This window comes from Octodon degus, unplaced genomic scaffold (assembly GCF_000260255.1).
Source record: "Octodon degus isolate 3935 unplaced genomic scaffold, OctDeg1.0 scaffold00092, whole genome shotgun sequence".
NCBI lineage: Eukaryota > Metazoa > Chordata > Mammalia > Rodentia > Octodontidae > Octodon > Octodon degus.
This window is the reverse complement of record NW_004524668.1, coordinates 5,899,128-5,919,224: the sequence shown is the minus strand read 5'-3', so window position 1 is coordinate 5,919,224 and position 20,097 is coordinate 5,899,128. Positions and strand designations below refer to the sequence as shown.

At 48.1% G+C, this 20,097-nt stretch overlaps 1 protein-coding gene and 1 non-coding gene across 2 annotated transcripts in view; one reads left to right on the top strand and one right to left on the bottom strand.

Moving 5' to 3' along the window:
• Nucleotides 1-14,677, bottom strand: part of Tmco4 (transmembrane and coiled-coil domains 4) — an 86,158-nt gene extending 71,481 nt beyond the window's left edge. Inside the window, exons 1-5 of the mRNA XM_004637656.2 lie at nt 14,545-14,677; nt 11,119-11,277; nt 5,185-5,362; nt 1,582-1,756; nt 326-353 (exon numbers count right to left, since the gene is read on the bottom strand). Coding sequence (XP_004637713.1) covers nt 326-353; nt 1,582-1,756; nt 5,185-5,354 — 373 coding nt within the window. The 5' untranslated portion in view covers nt 5,355-5,362; nt 11,119-11,277; nt 14,545-14,677. The remainder of the gene's footprint in view (nt 1-325; nt 354-1,581; nt 1,757-5,184; nt 5,363-11,118; nt 11,278-14,544) is intronic.
• LOC111818487 lies at nt 9,954-10,144 on the top strand. The gene has a single exon (XR_002822465.1). It is a non-coding gene; the product is annotated as a U2 spliceosomal RNA (small nuclear RNA).
• Nucleotides 14,678-20,097: the final 5,420 nt, after the last annotated feature.

Genomic DNA, 20,097 nt, shown 5'->3' with positions numbered 1-20,097 from the left:
GGAGTGACCAGTGAGAAGATTCCAGCTGTCACTCAGGAAGACGTGGTGGTGCCTAAGACCACAGTGGCAGTGGCTGAGACCATGGGGAAGGGGCCAGACTTGAGAGCTGCTAGGGAAGGAAAACCACAGGGCCAGGGAGGGAGGATGGCATGGACGTGGAGCAGCACCCCATGGCGCTCAGCATGGAGGACCGCATTCACCAGCCTGTTGCCCTTCCCTTGCCCAAAAGGCTGCCACAGCCTGGGTCCCACACAGATCTGGCATCTCTCACAGGCTTCTCTGGCACCCACACTGGACAGAGCCCAGCAAATCCAAATCCGCTTACCTTCCTTGAGTGAGAAGCTCAGAAGATCCTGAGGAAAAAGGAAGTGGGAGTCAGTGGCCAGCAGACACACAAAGGGAGTGCTCAGGGGACAGATGTCTACTGACTCCTCCCCTGGGCAGATAGAGACAGGCAAAACCCTGCTGCCCTCTTGCATATGGGTGCTTCAGACAATGAACAAATTAGCAAGCAAAGAAACGAATGTACGAACTTCAGGCACAGGAGGAAACAAGCAGAAAGGGTTGCTTCCTCTCTTTGCTCTAAGCTCATCAACGCAGCACGTCACAAGCTTCCGCCTGCTTCAGCGGCACACAGAGCAAGCCCATGAGGTGCCTGGGGGTCCAGGGGCACCACAGCTCAGGGGAGCACAGGTTCTGGAGTCACACCACCGAGGTTCAAATCCTGGCTTGACCTCATACAAGTGGGGTGAGCTTGTGGCAAGTTAGTCAACCGCCCTGGGCTTCACTTTTCTAAACTATCACATGAGAATAATCATATAGGTAGAGCAGCTCAAATAAAAAAACAAAACAGAACAAAACAAAACCCTAAATCCAAATGCTCCCAAATCTGAAATTTTTTGAGCATCAATCTGATGCCCCAGTGTTCTAAACCATGAAATTCTCTTTCATGGACCCAGTAATTAAAAATGCTATACAAACTTGCCTTCAGGCTGTATGTGACATAGACATGAACTTCATAATAAGATATGGGTCCCCTGAGACTGGGGATATGGCTTTGTGGTACAGCACTGGATTGGTATGCTTGAGGCTTTGGTTTCCATCTCTGGCACTTAAAAATTTTTTGTTTTTCTGATTCCCATTGTCTAGACTTGGGTTCCATAGTAACATATCTCATTTGCATATGCAAATATTTCCAACAAATCCAAAACACTTCTAGCCTCAAGCACTTTGGAAGGGATGTTCAACCTGTATTACCTAGCTCAGAATGTTTGAGAATTAAATGAGTAATTTTTGTAAAGGTATAAGCATATAAGTGCCATAGGGACTTTAAATTGATAGTAATTATTCAACATCACCATTATACATTATGATGGGTATTTTATTTATTTATTTTTTTGCAGAACCAGGGATTGAACTCAGGCCCTTGCGCTTGCCAGGGAAGCACTTATTTCACTGAACCACCTCCCCGGCCCAGATATTTTATCTTGTAACCACTCCATGCAACTAGATGTGCTTTCCTGGAAAGGAAATGACTGGCTCCCCTGTCCCCGGCAGCCACTGCCCAGCTGCGAGGTGTACCTGAGTGATCAGTGATGGGTCACCCTTCAGGATGGGGTCCTTCAATAAAATCTGAGCAAACGTGTCTGTTCCTTCACCTCCCAGGCCACTGGCGAAAGCGGTCATGGTTGGCAGGACAGCTTCAGATAGCTCCAGCCACTTCACCAGGCCCGCCACGAACTCTGTGCAGAAAGACCTGAAAGACAGGCTTGGCTTAGGTCCCAAGCTCGGGGAGCTCGGCCTGTTCAGAGCACTGGGCTTCGTGTGAGTTGTGGTCACGGATGGAAATGGTGGCACACACACAAAACTCGGTGACTGGTGTATGAAATACAGTTTAAGGTGATGTGGATTTTACCTTCTTCTCCCACCATACTGTAGCCTTGTGGGGCATTTGGCCCATGGTCTGTTTTTACTAATAAAGTTTTATTGGTAACATGTCCATTCCTTTCTTTCCTGCCTGTGGCTGCTTGGACTACGACAGCAAGGTGAGTGACGCAGACCACTCAGCCCACGTGCCTAAAATATCTGACCCTCAGCAGCAGGTGTTGGCTGAACTCTGCTCTACCTTGCCAATTTCTCATTTTTAATAAATACAACTGAAGATTTTTTTTTTTTTTTTCTGTTTTGCAGTGCTAAGGTTAAAACTCAGGTCCTTGTACACAGTAGGCAAGCGCTGTACCCCTGGACCACATCCAGGTTCTTAAGTACGATGAACTGTAAGAAGCAATTAACCTATGGGGCTTATAACATAGATAAGAAATAAATACTTAGAGGTTTGCTTTTTAAGCCTCAGGTGAGTGAAAACTGCCAAAAGTGGTTTTTTTTTTTTTTTTTTTTTTTGTTTGTTTGTTTGTTTTAGGCAAGGGTCTACAGGGTGTTCAGGGTCTCACTACAAGATTGGACTCTAATAGTGATTCTCCTGTTTACAGCCTCCCAAGTACTGCGATTACAGGCACACGACACCACGCCCAGTCTCAGTCGCTGTCTCAGCGCACCCTGGGGGAGGGGGGGCTGGCACAGCAGGCCCAGGGATAGACACAGCCCGGGCCCCTATATCTGCTTGCAGGCGCTTTAATCCGCTGAGCTATATGGCCAGCCCCTAAAAGTGTTTTCTACAGATAACCCAACTAACATTCCATTTGGACTTGAAAAAGATGGAAGTTTTAAAAAGATGCATTGTGTTCCAGAAAACAGATCAACAAAAAATATGACAACACTGAGCATCCTTTTTTAATTTTTAAAAAAATTTTTTAAGCTTGTGTATCTGATTTATTTCACTTTATGTTTTCCAAGTGCATCCATTTTCCTACAAATGTCTTGAATTTCTTTCTTTTCTTTTTCTTTCTTTCTTTTTTTTTTTGCAGAACCAGGCATTGAACTCAGGCCCTTGCACTTGCCAGGGAAGCGCTTATTCCACTGAGCCATCTCCCCGGCCTGAATTTCTTCTTCTTTAGGAGAAATTGTTTTTATAATGACAAACCTAGCCATTGGGCATTCACCTAACATAGCAGGAAATTTGGATCACATAAACAGATTTTCTCTTACTTCTACAAAGATAAGCTAAGACACATTAGTTTGTCTTAATGTGTTACATTACATTATGTAACACAATATGTATAGGCACATTTTCTCACAAAATAATCTAAGCAATACACTGTTTTTCAATTAATGTACTGATATTTGAGTTTTAAAAAAGGAAGTTGAGCTATATTATGGTTATAAAATTTTGTATTTTTTTCAATTATAGTAAGCATTTTAGTACATAAATTCTCCAAAGTTATAATACATTATTTAAAAGCTTGATTTTTTTTGCATTTTTTATTGAGAAATAAATATGAATGAGACAGTTTCAAAGCTAATTAATAGGACAATTTCAATAATCAATACACTGTACATTGCTATCTTCTTAGTGGTTATCCATAGTACAAGAAGCAGACAGGATATCCTGTCCAAACACTATTAGTACACCTCTTTCTACTCATTGAATTAAGTGAGAGTACCTGTATATCTATCCTATTATATATATATATATATATATATATATATATATATATATATACAAAATAATCTTTCTTATTTTTAAAAATTTTTTTTGTCCTGTCAGAGGTGGATATTCTATTGGCATCTAAATACTATAGATGTTTGAATTCAGCTAACCAACCCAACACTGTCCAGCAGTCTATAATATTAGTGGGTTATCCTCAGAAGTTGTTGACTTGATCCTTTAACAGCTCATTGTATTAATATGGCTTTACTTTATATACCTCGTTTTTAAACTTTTCTGCTGGATGGTTAAGACCAAGATAAAGCAAGACCTATATAACAAGGAATGTAACTTATGTATCTGATAAGGTCAGTCAAGTACCCTCAGGATTTATCCTGTAGCCCTGTACCGCACTTTGTAGATCCTTTGTCAACACTGAGCATCCTGACTTGAGGGATGTCCCTGTAGTAAACATCTACAGCAGCCAGCAGCTGCCTGTGCCCAGAGCCATGCTTGGGTACAGGCTGGGAGAGGGGACATGGTACAGTAGTTCCCAGTGCCCTCCCACATGGTGTCCAGGACCAGTCTGGCTTAGTCCTTGTTCATGAATATTTATGAGCAAGAAAGAAAGAACACACAGTTCTTCCTGGCTAGATACCAGTTGAGTAGGTAGGGGTTAGGGGAAGCTTCTGGAAAGATGAGGCTTTCCAGATATGGCACGCGAATGAGCAGACGAGGAGGAACAGTCTGATGGGGGGCAGGTTAGGAAAGGCTTTCTGGATGGGACCCCTGCCATGTGATCGCCATGCTCAGCAGTCAGTCCACTGGTGAGAGAAACACTCCAAATCCCGGGCATGAGGGGAGGCAAAGAGGTGGGTGTGGGTGTCAGATACAAGAACATCCCAGTTTCACCTATCCCCGAATGCTGCTTACGGTCCTAGTGATACCAGCCCTGGCCTCCTGCACAGTCCTCCCCTCCTGAGCCTTTGGGGCCACAGTCAGCTCCTGCCTCAGCCTCACCCCTAATACCCAACCAATTCCCAAATCAACTCCACTGTCCCTGAGGAAACACTGTTTCTTCTGTGCCTCCCTCCAGCCACCGTCATTGTCCTGGCACCCTGGAGTAGCCCCCATCAGCCTGAAGTGGGCTCCTGCTGCTCCAGACTCTCCCCTGAAATCCTGGAGGCCCTGAAGGCCCAAGCGCATGCGCTTAACAGTGGTTCTGACTCCACTGTATAAGTGAGTAACTGACGCGAGGGATGTCTTATCTTCCAACCAGATTGAGTCCCTTATAGGCACGGATGTGACTTTATAGTGCCTGAGGACGTGGCAGGCAGCGTGGCTGTCAATAACGAGCCCCCGGCTTGGCGTGGTGAGCACATCAATCACCGCAGCACTCTAGGAGGCTGAAGCACGACAATTTCAAGTTTGAGCCCAGCTAGGGCAACTTAGCAAGACCTTGTCTCAAAATAAAAAACAAAACACAAAAAAACAAAGGAAATGTGGCTCAGAGTGAAGGACCTGGGCGAAGATTCTCACCCTGAAGAAGCAGGGTGAAGGAGAAGCCAACGGTACTTTCACCACTGCTGGAGGGAAGAGAAATTTGTGTAACTTTCCTTCCACGGGACGGAAGTACTCACCTCTGTTCAGGTTCTGGAAACAGCTGGGACAGGGAGATGCCACAGAGGGCTGCATAGGCGAAGCGGTTGGCCTCTGTCAGCTCCCGGCCCAGGGGCACCTGAGGTTCCCCCTCCACAGCTGGCTTGGGCCCCTGAGGCTGCCTCTGGCCTGGCCTGCTCCATGTGGCCATTCCCAACCCTGCAGGAGAAAATCCCAGTGAGAAATTCTTCCAGGTGCAAAGGACACTGGAAAGGGCCACAGAATCATAGGCCACAAAGAAAAGCTTGATATATGTACCTTCATTACAACAAAGAACTTCTGCTCAGCACTTTTAGGAGAATGAAAACACAAATGCCAGACTGGGGTTTTCAACCCAGGTATCAACAAAGGACTCCTATCCATTGCACCTCCATAACTCCTATAACCATCATGAAAAAGAAAAGAAGCAAATAAAACTGGGCCAAAGGTTCAAATGGAAGCTTCTTAAAAAGGCATCTCTATGGTACAATGTTGCGGCCAACACGTTAATCATGAAAGAAATGGACAGTAAAGGCCCAAAGAAGAACCACTAGCTGCCTATTGGAAAGGCTAAAATTAAAAAGACTGACAATAACAAGTGCTGGTGAGGAGAAGCCAACAGTACTTTTGCCACTGCTGGAGGGAAGGGAAATTTGTGTAACTATTCGAAAATGGCTCAACAGCGTCTCCGACCATGAATATATGTCTTCCCTTTGCCCAGAAGTTCTACTGCTGAGAAACAAGGGCTGTGTTCACCAAGAGATGCATACACGAATGCTCTCAGCAGCTCTATCCACAAAAGCCGGCTCTCTGCATCTTCCATTTCTACATCAGCAGATTCGACCCACTGCAGATCAGAACACTGAGGAAACAAGGCGAATCTGTACTCAACATGTACAGATGTCTTTCTTTGTCAGTATTCCCTAAGGTATACGACATAACACCTGCTTACAGAGCATGTATGTGTTGTTAGGGTTCAGATCTAAAGTTTCCTCCAGGGGCTGGTGAGATGGCTCAGTGGTCTAAAGCACCTACTTAGAACAAGCTTAGCAAAGCACAGGGACCGCGGTTCAATCCCCCAGCACCACATGCCAGCCAGCCCCGCCCCCTGGTGGGCTGAGCTGGCCACACACACACACACACATACATACATACATACATACATAAATAAAAAATTTAAAAAAAAAATGAAGTTTCCTCCAGTGTTCAGTGGAGATAGGTGACTCCAATGGCCTTAGTCTGTGGAGATGAGGTGACTCGGGGTGTGACCCGGAAGGGTGTGTCCTTGTGCTAGGCTCCTCCTTCTCCTCCTCTCTCTCTTTCTGCTTCCTGGCTGACATGGGTTGAGCAGCCTCCTTCCGCCACACCCTTGCACAGTGCTGTTTTCGCTTTGGATCCAGCAGACCATGGACCAAAATCCTCAAACCGTGAGCCAAAGAAAACACCTTCCACTTAATCTGTAAGTGTCGGGTATTCTGTCTCCGTGATGAGAAAGTAATTGTATAACTAAATTAGCAATTCAGAGAGGACCTATGGGGCACTCTGGACATGCGGAGGCTTTGTGTAAACACAATGTCATTTCACACAAGGGGTTTGAGCACGGGCGGATTTGTGTACCTGTGAGTGGCCCTACAACCAATCTCAGGATACTGGGGGAAGACTAAGGTTCCAAGCTGGAAACAACCCCCATGTCCATTCCCAGAGGACTGAATGAACTAGAATCATATTTGTGCCATGGAGTATTATATAGTAAGGACAAAGAATGCATAACCACAGCAACATGAATGCATCTTACAGACAATACAGTAAGCAGATTCTGTTCCTACGGAGTGGAAGAGCATGTAAAACCAGTGCGTGGTGACAGACATCAGAAAAGGTCACTTGTAGCAAAGCACTGGCCCTGAAGGGGCATGCTGAGGCTTCTAGGTGGTGCTCTCTGGTTCTGGCTGGTGCTGACAGGATTGTCAATAGATTTAACAGGCTCTGGACTTAAGATTTGTGCTCTGTGTGTATGTTATACCTCAATGAATGAAGGGAGAAAGAGTGAGGGTCTTCCTTTCTTCCTCCCTCCCTTCTTTCCTTCCTTCCCAAGGCCACAGGAGGAGAGGGTATAAGCCAAGCTGAGCCAGGCATTCATGAGGCAGGAGGACCCTGGCACTGGCCACGGGGCAAATCCAGGAAGGAGATTCAGCTTCGAGGAGAGAGGGGTCGAGGACACCAGAGTGACCTGGGTGTGGATCCCGACACCTCCACCTACCAACAGGGGCCCTGGGTGACCCAGCCTCTCTGTGCTTAGCAGCCTACAAGTAGGATGGTACCCAGCTGCCTGCAAGAGCCACGAAGCAGCCCGGCAGAGCAAGGCATGGCGTGCGTTATGTACATTTGGTGAAGAAGGCAATGCATGAAGGGATCCACCAATAAGTGAGATTTGAAGCTGCTACCTGGCACATAGCACAGGGTGTAATCAGAAACAATACAGACAGTAAGATACTGGTGTCGTTGGGTGCCTGGGATGGGAGGGGGCTGGGAGAGTAATGCACAGTGTCTCTGGTGACTTTGTGAGGCCAGAAGGGCCATAGTGTTACGCAGGCAAAGCAGGAAGCTGGCTCTGAGGGAGTAATGAGGGTCATCCCCCAGTAAGTGGCAGACTGACAGAGCCCAAAGCCAGAGCTCTTGGCTGTATTTCATTTTTTTAATTTCCTGTATTTGGTACAGGGTCTCACTACACAGCTTGACTCATAGTAAACCTCCTGTCTCAGCCTCCCCAGCACTGGGATTACAGGCGTGCCCAGACTTGATGGTCAGCTTGGTGCGCCTGAGGCGGGGCCCACACAGCATGTGGTACCGGGGATCAAACCTGGGTCCTTGTGCTCGCCTGGGCAGATGCTTAGACTGATAAACTACCTCCACAGCCCTTGGCTGTATTGTAAAAGCTGTCACATTGCTGAGTGCTTCCTGTTCCAATACCCACACTCCACCCCACTCTTGGTCCACATATTCACATCTAGTTGATGAGAATTCTGTCCTCAAAATCCTAGATGGGCCAAGCAATTATTTAAGTTGATTGACAACTAATTTCTCATTAGTTTTGGTGAAGAAAGCAATCTGCACAACTCCTATGCAAGGTTAAATTGGGCATGAGTGGTTATGATTCCCTCCTAGAGATGAGGCACAGGCTCAGAGTGGCCCAGAGTTCCCAAAGTTACGCAGTAATTGAGGACTTCCGGCTTCGACCCTTGAGTTCCCTCCTCTGTGCCAGCATAGAGATCTTCCTTCTCTTGTTTCAGGCAGAGAAACTGAGGCCCCAAGAGACTATAACTGCCCAAAGTAACCCAGCAAGACTGACCTCTAAAGCTTACTCCAGGAGCTCAAGTTCCAGACTTGGAGTGGATTTCCTGGGCTCAGAGGTGCAGCCTGTACCACAGTGGCAGAGAAAGGCGGACAGCCCAAAGCGTGTTCTCAGGCTAGTGGTCAGGGCAATGCCGGCCGTGATGCCAACTGGCCTGGCAGTTTCCACTCTATTTAATCAACTCCATGCGCCATTTGGAGACTGCCTAATTGCAACTGTGGCCCGTTACCCAGAGGAGCTAGAGATGGTATTTTAGGGCTGGTATCTGGGGAGCTGCAGGTCATTCTTAGTTCAAGAATAAGTGGCCTGATCAGAAAAGCAGGAGCTGGCTGACACAGCTCCACATGGGAGGGCGGGATGTGCTGAGCAAACAGAAGCTCAGCTCAGGCCAAACTCACACGCTCACTTTCATTCACAAAGTCATTCATTCATTCATTTATTCATTCATAAAGCCATTCATTCATTCCAGACAACACACCCTCAATCCCCTATCATGAATTCTCTATGCAGCAGCGTGGAGTGGTCTTCTTGTCAAATACACCCATTTTGTCTCTTGCTCCTTCCCACTTATGACAGACCCGAATACCTGCAGATGGTCCACAGAGTCCTGCTCCACCTGACCCCTGCTTGCACACTCTGCCCCTGTCCTGGTCACTACACCCCAGCTATAATGGTTGTGTTTCTGCTCTTAGGAAGCCTGGTCCTCTCCTCCGAGCCTTTGCACCGCCTTTTCCCCATACCGCGAAAGCTCTTCCCCGACTTCAAATCTGGCCTGAAAGTCACTTCCTCTGAGAACCCTTCCCTGACCACCTTGCTCCCCTATGGAAGCACCTTGTTCTGTTTTTATATCACTTCTTCCTAACTAAAATGATGTTTACAAACAGCATATAAACTCTGGAGTGGCCCCCCAGAAGTTCTTACTTTCTGCTCAGGCATTTGGCAGATACTTGCTGGAGGATGAGGATGGTTTATGACCTGGGAGGCCTCATTCTGGGCCCTGGAGCAGATCAGGGGACAACAATGACAAACTCCCTACTCTCCAGAGGCCTCTGTTCCAGCAGGAGAGGAGCACCAATACACCAATACATAGGGAAACAGCAATTTCAGGAACTTGGTCAAAGTCACAGAATCAGTAAGATTTGAGCTCAGGTCTGGCTGCTGGATCTAAACTCTTAACAGTCTACTAAATAAGCAAGGAAACATTTGACAAGGAGGTGGTGAGGGGGAAGAGTAACTGGGTGGGGTGAAGGGATGCAGAGTGAGGGGGAGGGAAGGGTGACTAATGTCTGCAGCTGAAAGGTGTTATTGCAGTAGAGGTGCAGGATGGATGGATGGTTGGATGGATGGATGAGTGGGTGGATGGATGGATGGATGAGTGGGTGGATGATGGATGGATGGATGGATGGATGGAAAGGTGGGTGGATTGCTTCTCGGCCTTTTGGCTAAGATTAAGTGTAGTATCTGTTCTTATCAGTTTAATATCTGATACGTCTTCTATCCGAGGACAATATATTAAATGGATTTTTGGAGCTGGGAGATGGAATAGGAGCTTGCTCTGCCCACTCCACGCATTGACCTGGTATTGCAGTACCTCCAGGAATGGTGCACCCCCTTGGGGAAACAAAAAAAAGAAAGAAAGGTGGGTGGGTTGCTGGATGGATAGGTGGATAGATGGATGGATGGGTGGGTGGATGAATGGATGGGTGGGTGGGTAGATGGATGGATGGATGGGTGGGTGGATCAGTGGATGAATGGGTGGATGGATGGGTGAATGGATGGATGGGTGGGTGGGCAGCTGGGTGGGTGGGTAGAGAGGTGGGTGGGTGGGTAGATGGAAGTCAGGGAGCAGCAACAGAAGCAGTAGGGGAGGCAGAGGAATAGGCAAGCAAGTGAACGATGGCAAATGAGTGGGCTAAATACTGTGATGGAGGGGCGGTAAGAGGGGAGACGGAGCCCCAAATTGACTCCTGGCAGGAGATGGCCAGGGAATCAGACAGGCACAGGGTAGAAGGGCAGCACACGCTGAGACCCAGAGACAAAAGAGACAACGCTTTGAAAAAGCAAAAACAGGTGTAGCTGGGCATGGACAGTGGGTGGGCATGGGTGGGACAGGAAGACTCAGGTTTGGGGGGAAGGGATCCAGGTTTACCCACGAAGGGCTGAGGAGTCCAGAGAAGGCATTTCTCATCTATAAAGCTGATGGCTGTACAGGGAGTGGAAAGACTGCTTTGTACAGTTTCTATAACTTCCTGTGCGTCTAAATTATTTGAACATAAAGTTTAAAAATAAGTAGGATATCTGTATAGAATTTCAAAGTCCCGAGTAAATCATAAGCAAGTATTCATTCACACCACAAGTTAAAGCAGTTATTAATTTAGTAAGCAACGTACTGGAGCCTTCTGGGTGCCAGGGGCCATACTACACGTTGGGGACACAGCAGTGACTATGACAAGACAGGCAGATAGTGAAACCTCTCGCGGAGGCTGCGAGTGAGTGACAGAAACAGACAACAGATGCATAAGCTCTAAAATAAGGCATTTTAAAAAATAACGATTGGGGTGTGAAGAGAAAGAAACCTTATACTCACCCAGATTTGGAGAAACCACTGTGGAGCTCCCTTCTCTCTAAATCTGAAAACAGGTTATTCAGCTGCTGTTGGGTTCTTCAAAGAATTATGCAAATCGCCCTGGGGGAGCAAACCAGAAAAACCAGCCCTTGGGTCCATAGGGTGGCACCTGCAGGATTCCTATAGAGAGAGGGAGCCAGTTAGCCCAGGAGCAGGCACTCTCACTCCCTAGGCCTTTGTCCCTGCGGGTGACAGCAGTTTCCTTTACATACAAGACAGAGCTCTGGGACTTGTCTTGGGTTGGCTCCTTTAGTATTCCGGAGGCAACTCTTTGGACCCCGAATTGTGGTCACTGCCTCTTACTGCAGGCTTAGCCTGGGCACAGGAGTTAGGCACATGTCTCCACCACATCTTACTGTGGTGTACAACCACATGCCCGCCAGATGGGTGCTCAGAAAATGCTGCTTAGGGGAAGGAAGGAAATAACTTTTTTAGGCTTAACCAAGCGCTACCTTCCCTGGCTCTCCCTTTGCTGCAGGCATACGCTCTTATACTCCATGAGGGTCCCACACGGGGAAAAGGAATGGATCTAGAATTTCCAAGGATGGTCCAGGGCCCTCAACTAGGGTCCCCCAAGACTTCAAAGAATTTCATCTTCATCTTCCTGCCACTGGTTTAATGCCAGGAAACGGGAATATTATTGTTTGCCTCTTTCAGCCTCAGTAAGACCTTCCATAAATCATCAGGATAATGTCCTGCCCCTGCATGTCACCTTCCTCTTTTTAGGTAAGAGAATGTACTCTGCCTAAAAATGAGGCTATGTGAACCACGGGGCCAATCATATTGCAAAGATGTAGAGACATTTCTGCATGTCCCACGCTTTTTTTTTTTTTTGCACAAATATGTGTTGTTTTTAGACTCCAAAAGTTCTCCACAGAGGTTTCTATTCATGGAGAAAGAACTGGGACATATACATCCGGGGGCTGACCCTGGCTGAGTCTAAGAGGGAGCGACCTTGGATTCTGTAAGATGTTAGCAGTTTCTTTATGTGTTTGTGTTCCATGACTTCTCAATCATGACTAAGTATTGATTTTAAGATCAGAAAAAAAGAGATATGATTTAAAATTATGATATGGCACGCAGGAGCTGGCCCACGCTGGCTTCTGAGAATCAGTCTTGTACATCTCTTCTTCCCAGCTCTGTGTTCAGCCATGCCAGTGATGTGAAATCGACAGAGTAGAAACGTGGGATATTTATATCACAGGAACGGTAAATGCTACAAATCAGGGATTTTTTCCTTCCTATAGAAGTAGTCTGCCAGCATACCATTGAATGTATAATATACTGCAATGTGTTATTATTTTTTTTAAAGCTTTGCATGGGGGCTGGGGAGATGGCTCAGTGGGATAAGCGCTTGCCTGGCAAACACAAGGGCCTAAGTTCAATCCCTGGTTCTGAAAAAAAAAAAAAAAAAAGTTCTGCATGTGGCCGGGGAGATAGCTCACTAGAATAAACACCTGCCTGGTGAGCGCAAGGTCCTGAGTTCAATCCCTGGTACCACAAAAAAAAAAAAAAAAAAAAAAAAAAATCTTCAGATCAAAAAGAGCAGAAGGAAACACGTTAAAATGTTCGTGATCACTGTCCCTTGGTGGCAGGGCTGAGGAACTAGAGATGATTGGGTTGTTTTATTTTTCTATATTTTTAGTTTTTGGAGGAGTCATGAGATGATTGATTGTTTCCTAATGAAAAGCAAAAAACTTGAGTTAGTAACAATTCTGAAGCTAGGCAATATAGCACATGCCTGCAGGCCCAGCACTCTGGGAGGCTGAAGCAGAAGGACTGTAAATTCAAGCCCACCCTGGGTAACTCAGAAACTCAGCGAGACCCTATTTCAAAAATAAAAAGATAGAAGACGTGGTTCAGTGGTGGAGCACTCGCCTCGCACGCACAAAGCCCTGGGTTCGAGCCCTTGCATTACAACAAACAAAACTATCAAACCAAAAACCAAAAAAATAAAAACAATAGTTAAAAAAGAAAAGGGACTGGAGACATAGATGGGTTCAAAGGTCCTGGATTTAATCCCCAGTATCACAAAGCAAGAATTCTGCTTGGTGCTCTCTGTAAGAGGAATGTTTGACCTTAGAAAGCTCTTGCCCAGATGTCCCAGCCAAGCCAGAGGGGCGGAGGGGATGGGTAAGTCCCGTTCACCCGGCCTTATTAATAACGAGATGACAGGGGTTGGCGTGACAGAGGCAATCTTCAGCCACTCACAATGGGGGGACTGAATGGATCATTCCAACTCCAAGGACTGAGGTCATCCTGCCCCCCCCCCACTAACTAAGGCAGTGTGGTGGCAGCTGTGGGGTGGCAAGGTGCCACATGAGCTGTGTACACCGGTCCCAAGGGACACTTAGCCTTTGATGTGATTCAGGGTGAAGATGCAACCCCAAGTTACGTTGAGATTCTCAAGTGTGTCTGAGCTGCCACATGGAATCTCAGTGAGAATGCTGGGTGCTTATGACAAGAACAAGCCCCTGCTGGTCAGCTAACAGCTCCTCTGTGCCCTGGGGTCATCTCATATGCCCAGGTCTGGGTCATCAGGTCCTGGGGACAGAAGTTCACCAATGACAGACGTCGCACTCAGATACTGAGACCCTGCTGAAGGTCTTGTCCCTATCAAGATGCTGGGATGACACCAAGGAGTTCTAAGAAAGAGGACCAGCTTCCAGGGAAACCGTGTACACAGTAAGAGCACCCACACTGCAGCTGGACCACACGGCCCTCACTCAGGGTGCACAGGGTTATTATGGGATGGGACCTCACTCTGTGGCTCTGTGACGACGTCTTGTGTCTGACCAGCTAGCTACACTGTCACCAAAGAAACTGATGACTGAGTCACTCTGTTAGACGGGGGGGCTCCTTGGTAAGTGTTCAGGGAAGATTCACTGATGGATACTACAAGCAAAGGAATGGTCTCTCTCTCTCTCTCTCTCTCTCTCTCTCTCTCTCTCTCTCTCTCTTTTGAGACAGGATCTTGTTATGCAGCCCAGGCTGACCTTGAACTCACTCTGTAGCCCATGCTACAGAGTGCATGCGCACACACGCACACACACACACACACACACACACACAGCACATTCTTTGGGGCCTGAGGGTCTTTTCTGACCCTGGTGGGCAACAGGAGATACAAGGGGAGCCCTCTAACTCCGCCTTCAAATTATGCCACTAAATGACCCAGTTCTGCAACTGAAATGAGGGGGTCACATTGAACTCTCAGCAATCCTCCTGCCTCAGCCTCCTCAGTGCTGGGATTATAGGCGTGTGCACTACCATGCCTGGCAGTGGGGTTTCTTCTTCTTTTTTTTTTGGGGGGGGGGTTTCTTCTTTAGTGGTACAAAATTCCAACACCAGCAAAAAGAGGAGGAAATCAAGTATGGTCAGTGTCACCTTGAACATCCTTTAAATTGTCTTAAAAACTGCATAAGTCAGGCCTTTATGAGGTCACAGGCAAGAAAGGACTTTTGTTTTTCCAGCTGTGGCCTCTCCTCTCCTTTGGAGCAGTCAGTGAAGGTCAAGGCCAAATCTGATGAAGGATGGGGGGGGAGAGAGAGAGAGAGAGAGAGAGAGAAAATGTTTCTTTCTTGCCTCTTTCTGGCCACAATGGAATTTTTATACAATTCTGCAGTGTAATCAAATAATTAATAGAGAAATAGCGACAGCACCTTGGGAATGCTGAAGACAAATTGCTCTGACCCAAGATGGGACAGTATTTAGCTAAAAATGTGCTTTCCAACACACAGAGCTACAGCACTGTCTTAAGGCTGGATGCTAAAGATTAAAGTTGAAAAAGAAACATGTGCGTGCATGTGTGCGCACGCGCACACACACACACACACACAGCACGCACACATGCACACGTGTATGGATAATCTTGAGATGCTTCTGCCTTGCCATCTCTCCCACCTGCCTCCCCCTCCCCGGGCATTTAGGAGAGAACCCTGTTCCTTCTATATCTCTATCTCCTCATCAGACTGGAAGCCAGAAGGAAATATGGCATCTCAGGAGGTCGCCATGACAACAGTTGCAGCAAGGAAGAGATCAGACGATTCTGCCAATCATATGTGACAATCACACCAGAAGGAAAAAAAAAAAAAAGAGGTTGGCCCGGAAGGAGATGTATAGGAAGGCAGGACTGCGTGGCGTGACAGTCCGCTGCCACCAGGCAGATACGCAGGCCCCACGATGGGCATCTGCATTTACTGTTGCTGTCTCCCTCCCTCCCTTCCTTCCCACTGGCATCCTGGCACAAGCCACTGGCCTCTCACAAGGGTCACAGCAAAGGGGCTCTTCACCAGCACCCTGATTCCATCTGCTCTCACCCTGCCACTCACCACACTGTACCAAGACAGTGCCGCCTCAAACAGCTTGTGCCCATCTCTGTTCTAAACCCTCCTAGGACTTGCCGCACCTCGCCAGGCTCCTTCCAAAGGCCATGGGGCTCTCTCCCCCTCTCTTCTCTCCCCCTCGCTCATTCTGTTCCAGCTGCACTATCCCTGCTGTTCAATGACCTCACTTGGCTCTGCGAAACCACAGCCCCCTCACTGGCTGTTCCCTCTGCCGAATGCCCCCTCCCCACCATAAGCCCAACTCTCCCATCTCCTTTCTGTCTTTGCTTAAATCACAGCCTCTCTGGAGTCGAAGTCTCCTGTCCCCTCTTCCCCGCAGCGCCCGTCACGTCCTGCTTTATGCGTCTTGTTCATCGTGTCTGCCACCCTGCCAGTGCAGGGCACACTTATGAACATGTGCTGACTGAATGAAGGATTATTTTCTTTTTTTGAGGATCTGGGGATTGAACCACAGTGACCTGAGACCGACCGCTTTTGCTTAAGCAGGCACTTAAACAACTGAGCTAATGGGCAGGCCCCCAAAAGTTCAAAAGGACTTTTTTTTTTTTAAGTTGGCTCAGGGTGCCTTAAGGGCAGGTCTGGTAAGTCATGAGGATCTGCGGATCGAACCACTGTATCCTGAGTCTGACTGCCTTTGCCTAAGCAGGCAGACTGAATGAATAGTGGCTTCCACTTTTTCTTTCTTTCTTTCTTTTTTTTTTTTGAGGAACCAGGGATTGAATTTAGGCCCTTGCACTTGCCAGGCAAGCGCTTACTCTACTGAGCCATCTCCACGGCCCTCCACTTTCAATAACTGGGAAAGAATCCAAGAAGCAAATCTGCCTGGGAAGAAGAGGAAAAGTGGAGGACTTGGTAATGTTTCATTTGACCCACAAGTTTTCTTTTTTCCTTCACTACCAAGGATGGAGCCCAGGGCTGCTCTATCACTAAGCTACACCCCTTGCTCTTTTTATTTTGCATTTTGAGATGTCTCAGTAAGTTGTTCAGGCTGGGCTCAAATTTCCAGCTTCCTCAAGTAGCTGAGATTACAGGTGTGAGCCACAGCACCCAGTGACCCATGAGTTTTCAAACCATTCTTTGGGGCCCAAGGGTCTTTTCTGACCCTGGTGGGCAATAGGAGATACAAGGGGAGCCCTCTAACTCCGCCTTCAAATTATGCCACTAAATGACCCAGTTCTGCAACTGAAATGAGGGGGTCACATAGATATTACACCCAGGTCCACAGCAGTATTCACCATAGCCGAGAGCTGAATGAAAGGATCAACAGCAGGCCCAAGAGACCCACAGTAGAACCCTGATGGACCTTACAGAGGAGGACAGTGGGACACGTGAAGGGAAGGAACCCTGAAGACACTGTGAAACAGGCCAGCACAGGGAGGGGAGGGGAAGCACCATTACCACACTCATAAGAGACCCCTGGAGTAATCAAAATCTCAGGGACAGAAAGGTGAACAGTGGTTCCCAGGACCTGGGGGAGGGCAGTGGGGGTGGGGTGCTGTTGTGCAGTGGGTTTCGGAAGTACAAGTGGAAATGTTCTGAGGTCTGCTGTCCCATGATGTAATACACTGACATTAGAGACCCTGTGCACAAAATTAAGGTGGTAAATTGTATGAATGTATTTCATACATGTTAATTTTTTTTCCTATGTTGTTACCCATGCGTGATGGTACGCGCTTTCACACACCATGGTCTTGCTCTGCATTGATCCTTTCCTATCCCTGTTGTACAGGCGGGGACAGGAAGCCCTGGTGAAGTCCGGGTCGAGGTCACTAGAACGACGACACAGTACTTTAATTTGCACCTGGGTCTTCATCTGAGGCAGCCACCTTAACGCTGAAGCTGCTTCACTTCTTCTGGGTCACGCTTCCACCCTGAGGTGGCCCCCTTCAAATACAATTTATAAGCCACCAAAGTTGATGAATCCCACCAGCTCCCATCTGCCCAGAGGCTCACACCCCTCTTCTTAGCGGCTGCAACTACTGCCCCATGGGCCCAGCCAACCTTTCTACTTTCCTTTCCTCCCCTCCCAACCAGGCCTCGGCTGAAGCAAACCCCACTGCTTTCAGGGCACACAGGGATCTCCACTGGGCCTCGGCTCATGCTATTCTCCTGGCTTGGGTCCCCATGGCCCAAAGTATCCCCTTTCAAAAGTGCTATTTGCTAAAAAGGCCATTAAGTATCCTGGGACCTAGGCCCATCCTCTCCTTTCAGCCCCACCACAGCTTTAAGAGGAAGAGAGTGTCACTGTTGCCATTTTATTGATGAGAAAACTGAGGCCCATAGAAATGGAGGTCGCACAGCTGGCAAGCAGCAGTCACACCAGGCCAGTGTATCTTCAAACCCAAAGTTCTCCTGTATTTCACTAATGGGGTTATAAATGAGCACATGGGTTTCTGGGTTTGCCAAACTAATATGTGATCTGCAGCCTCTGAAGCCCCACAGGTGCCCCTGGGCCACCTCCCTTCCTGGCATAATGGCCAGCGGCTTATGTGCCGGTTCCCCCGACCAGAGGGTCAGGGTGAGGGTGGGCACAGGGCTTCTCCATCAGAGCTCTGGCTATTACTCAGATCTCAACAGCCCTCTCGCTCCTCCCTTTTCCCTCCCCAGCCTGTCAATTCATCAACTTTATCAAACTGGTCCCAGCACTGCCTGGCAATGGTCGATTTCCCTTACTACAGAAAGCACCATGAAGGCAGGGGCTGTAGTGTCCTTAGACACCCAGGAGAGTACCTGCTAGAGCAGATGTGTGATGAATGAATGAATGAATGAATGAATGAATGAATGAATGAATGAACCAATACTTATGTCCACAATTCAGAGGAAAGGACTTCAGTATGTATTTCTGAGGGATAATAGAGCTTTTTTAAAAAATGTATTTGGTTGCTGCAGGGTCTCACTATGCAGCGTGGACTCATGGTGATCCTCCAGCTTTCAGCCTCCCCAGCTCTGGGATTACAAGCTTGTGCTGGGACTCTGGCCAGCTCAGCCCACGGGGGTGGGGGTGGGGGGGCTAGTGCAGCATGTGGTGCCAGGGATCAAACTGTGGTTGCAGCACTTGCCGAGGTAGGTGCTTTGGTCTGCTGAGCTATCTCGCTGGCCCAATAGCGCTTTATATAAATGACACCCCAATTTACTCAAGAGGTATTTCCTGCAGGTAGATTTCATTACCAAGCATCTACAAAGCAAACTCAGAGCTGGTCCTAGAAGTCACGGGCTGGTGTTCAGGGCACACCTAGTCCCAGCAAGGAGGCCGGGTAGAATACTTGCTGAGCCTAGGGAGAGAGACCTTGGGATCAGATCCTAGCACCAAAAACAAACAAACAAATCCCAGCCACGAGTGAGGGTATAATTCCACCGGGGGTTAACCTCTAACCTACAGACCCATGGACTTGTGGCCTGTGCTGTGAGGAATGCAAATCTGGGTTGGGCTGACATCTGAGGAATGAGGAGGTATCAAAAGGAGGGAGGGGGAATGATACAAATGATACCCACCGAGGTCCCAAGGAGGTGGAGTAGCATAGCTGAGCAGGGGACTATCGACAGTGTCCTGAAATGGGCTGGAGGCCCGGGCCAGCTGTAGGGGCAGGGTCTTGAGGTCCACTTCCCAGAGATTTGTTCATCACTCTAAGAAAATGGGGAGCCACACAGGACTGTAGGCCGAGAGAGGTACAGCTGGATTGGCCCAGCTGCCAAGAGGGGGCAGCTATGTGAAAAGTGGGTCGGAATCCTCCCCCGTCCAGCCCTTTTCTTCCCTGTAACAAATTCAAGGAAGCAAAGCCCGCCCCCTGCACACACAATCCTCACCTGCAGCTCAGTTTATAACTGTCTCAGTATTTACAAAATACTTAGGGCACAGGAGGAGCCTCAAGAATAAACCCAGTGACCTTGCACAGGTCCCGGATCTGTGAGTCCCCTGGCTGTTCACGGAATCCATGTAGGGAGAGACAGTTTCAGGTTGATAAGAAGAAAACTCTCCAGGCCCCAACCTTCATGGAGACCCGTGACAACCTAATCAGTCTACTGCGCTCACCCAACCACCCCTGGGGCCGAGGTTTGGAGGACCAAAATGCTCCCAGAGCGCCAGATACTGCCAGGTACCCTTGGTGGCTTCGGTGCCTTTGATCCTCAGCCAACCTTCAGACAGGTACTTTACAAATGAGAGCCTCAGGGACAGGAAATTTACAAATGAAGAGACTGAGGCCATCCAGAGGTCAGAAAGACCAGCAGGCAGTTAGGAAGTCACCCAGCTAGGGGGTGAGCCCACGCATCTAACTCCGCTGAGGCTGTAGGGCTGGAAAAGCTGAAATGCTGACCGTGAGGTGCGTGCCGCGTTTCTGGGGCCAGGAGGGAGCCTCAGCCTCCTTTCTCGAAACTCCGCCCCCCCATCTCTGCCTCTAATGTTTCTTTGCTGGGAGCAGAAACAGGTTATCAAGTCGCCAGGGCCACTAAAGAAATACACTGTGGTAGCTCAGTGGTAACGCGCACAAGGGTCTGGCATCTCTGGCGCCAAAGCAGGAGTTGTGAAAGAAAATAAAGGAATTATACCCCAGCTTACACCTGGTGTAGCAAGGCCTCTGATACAGGCTATGCTCTT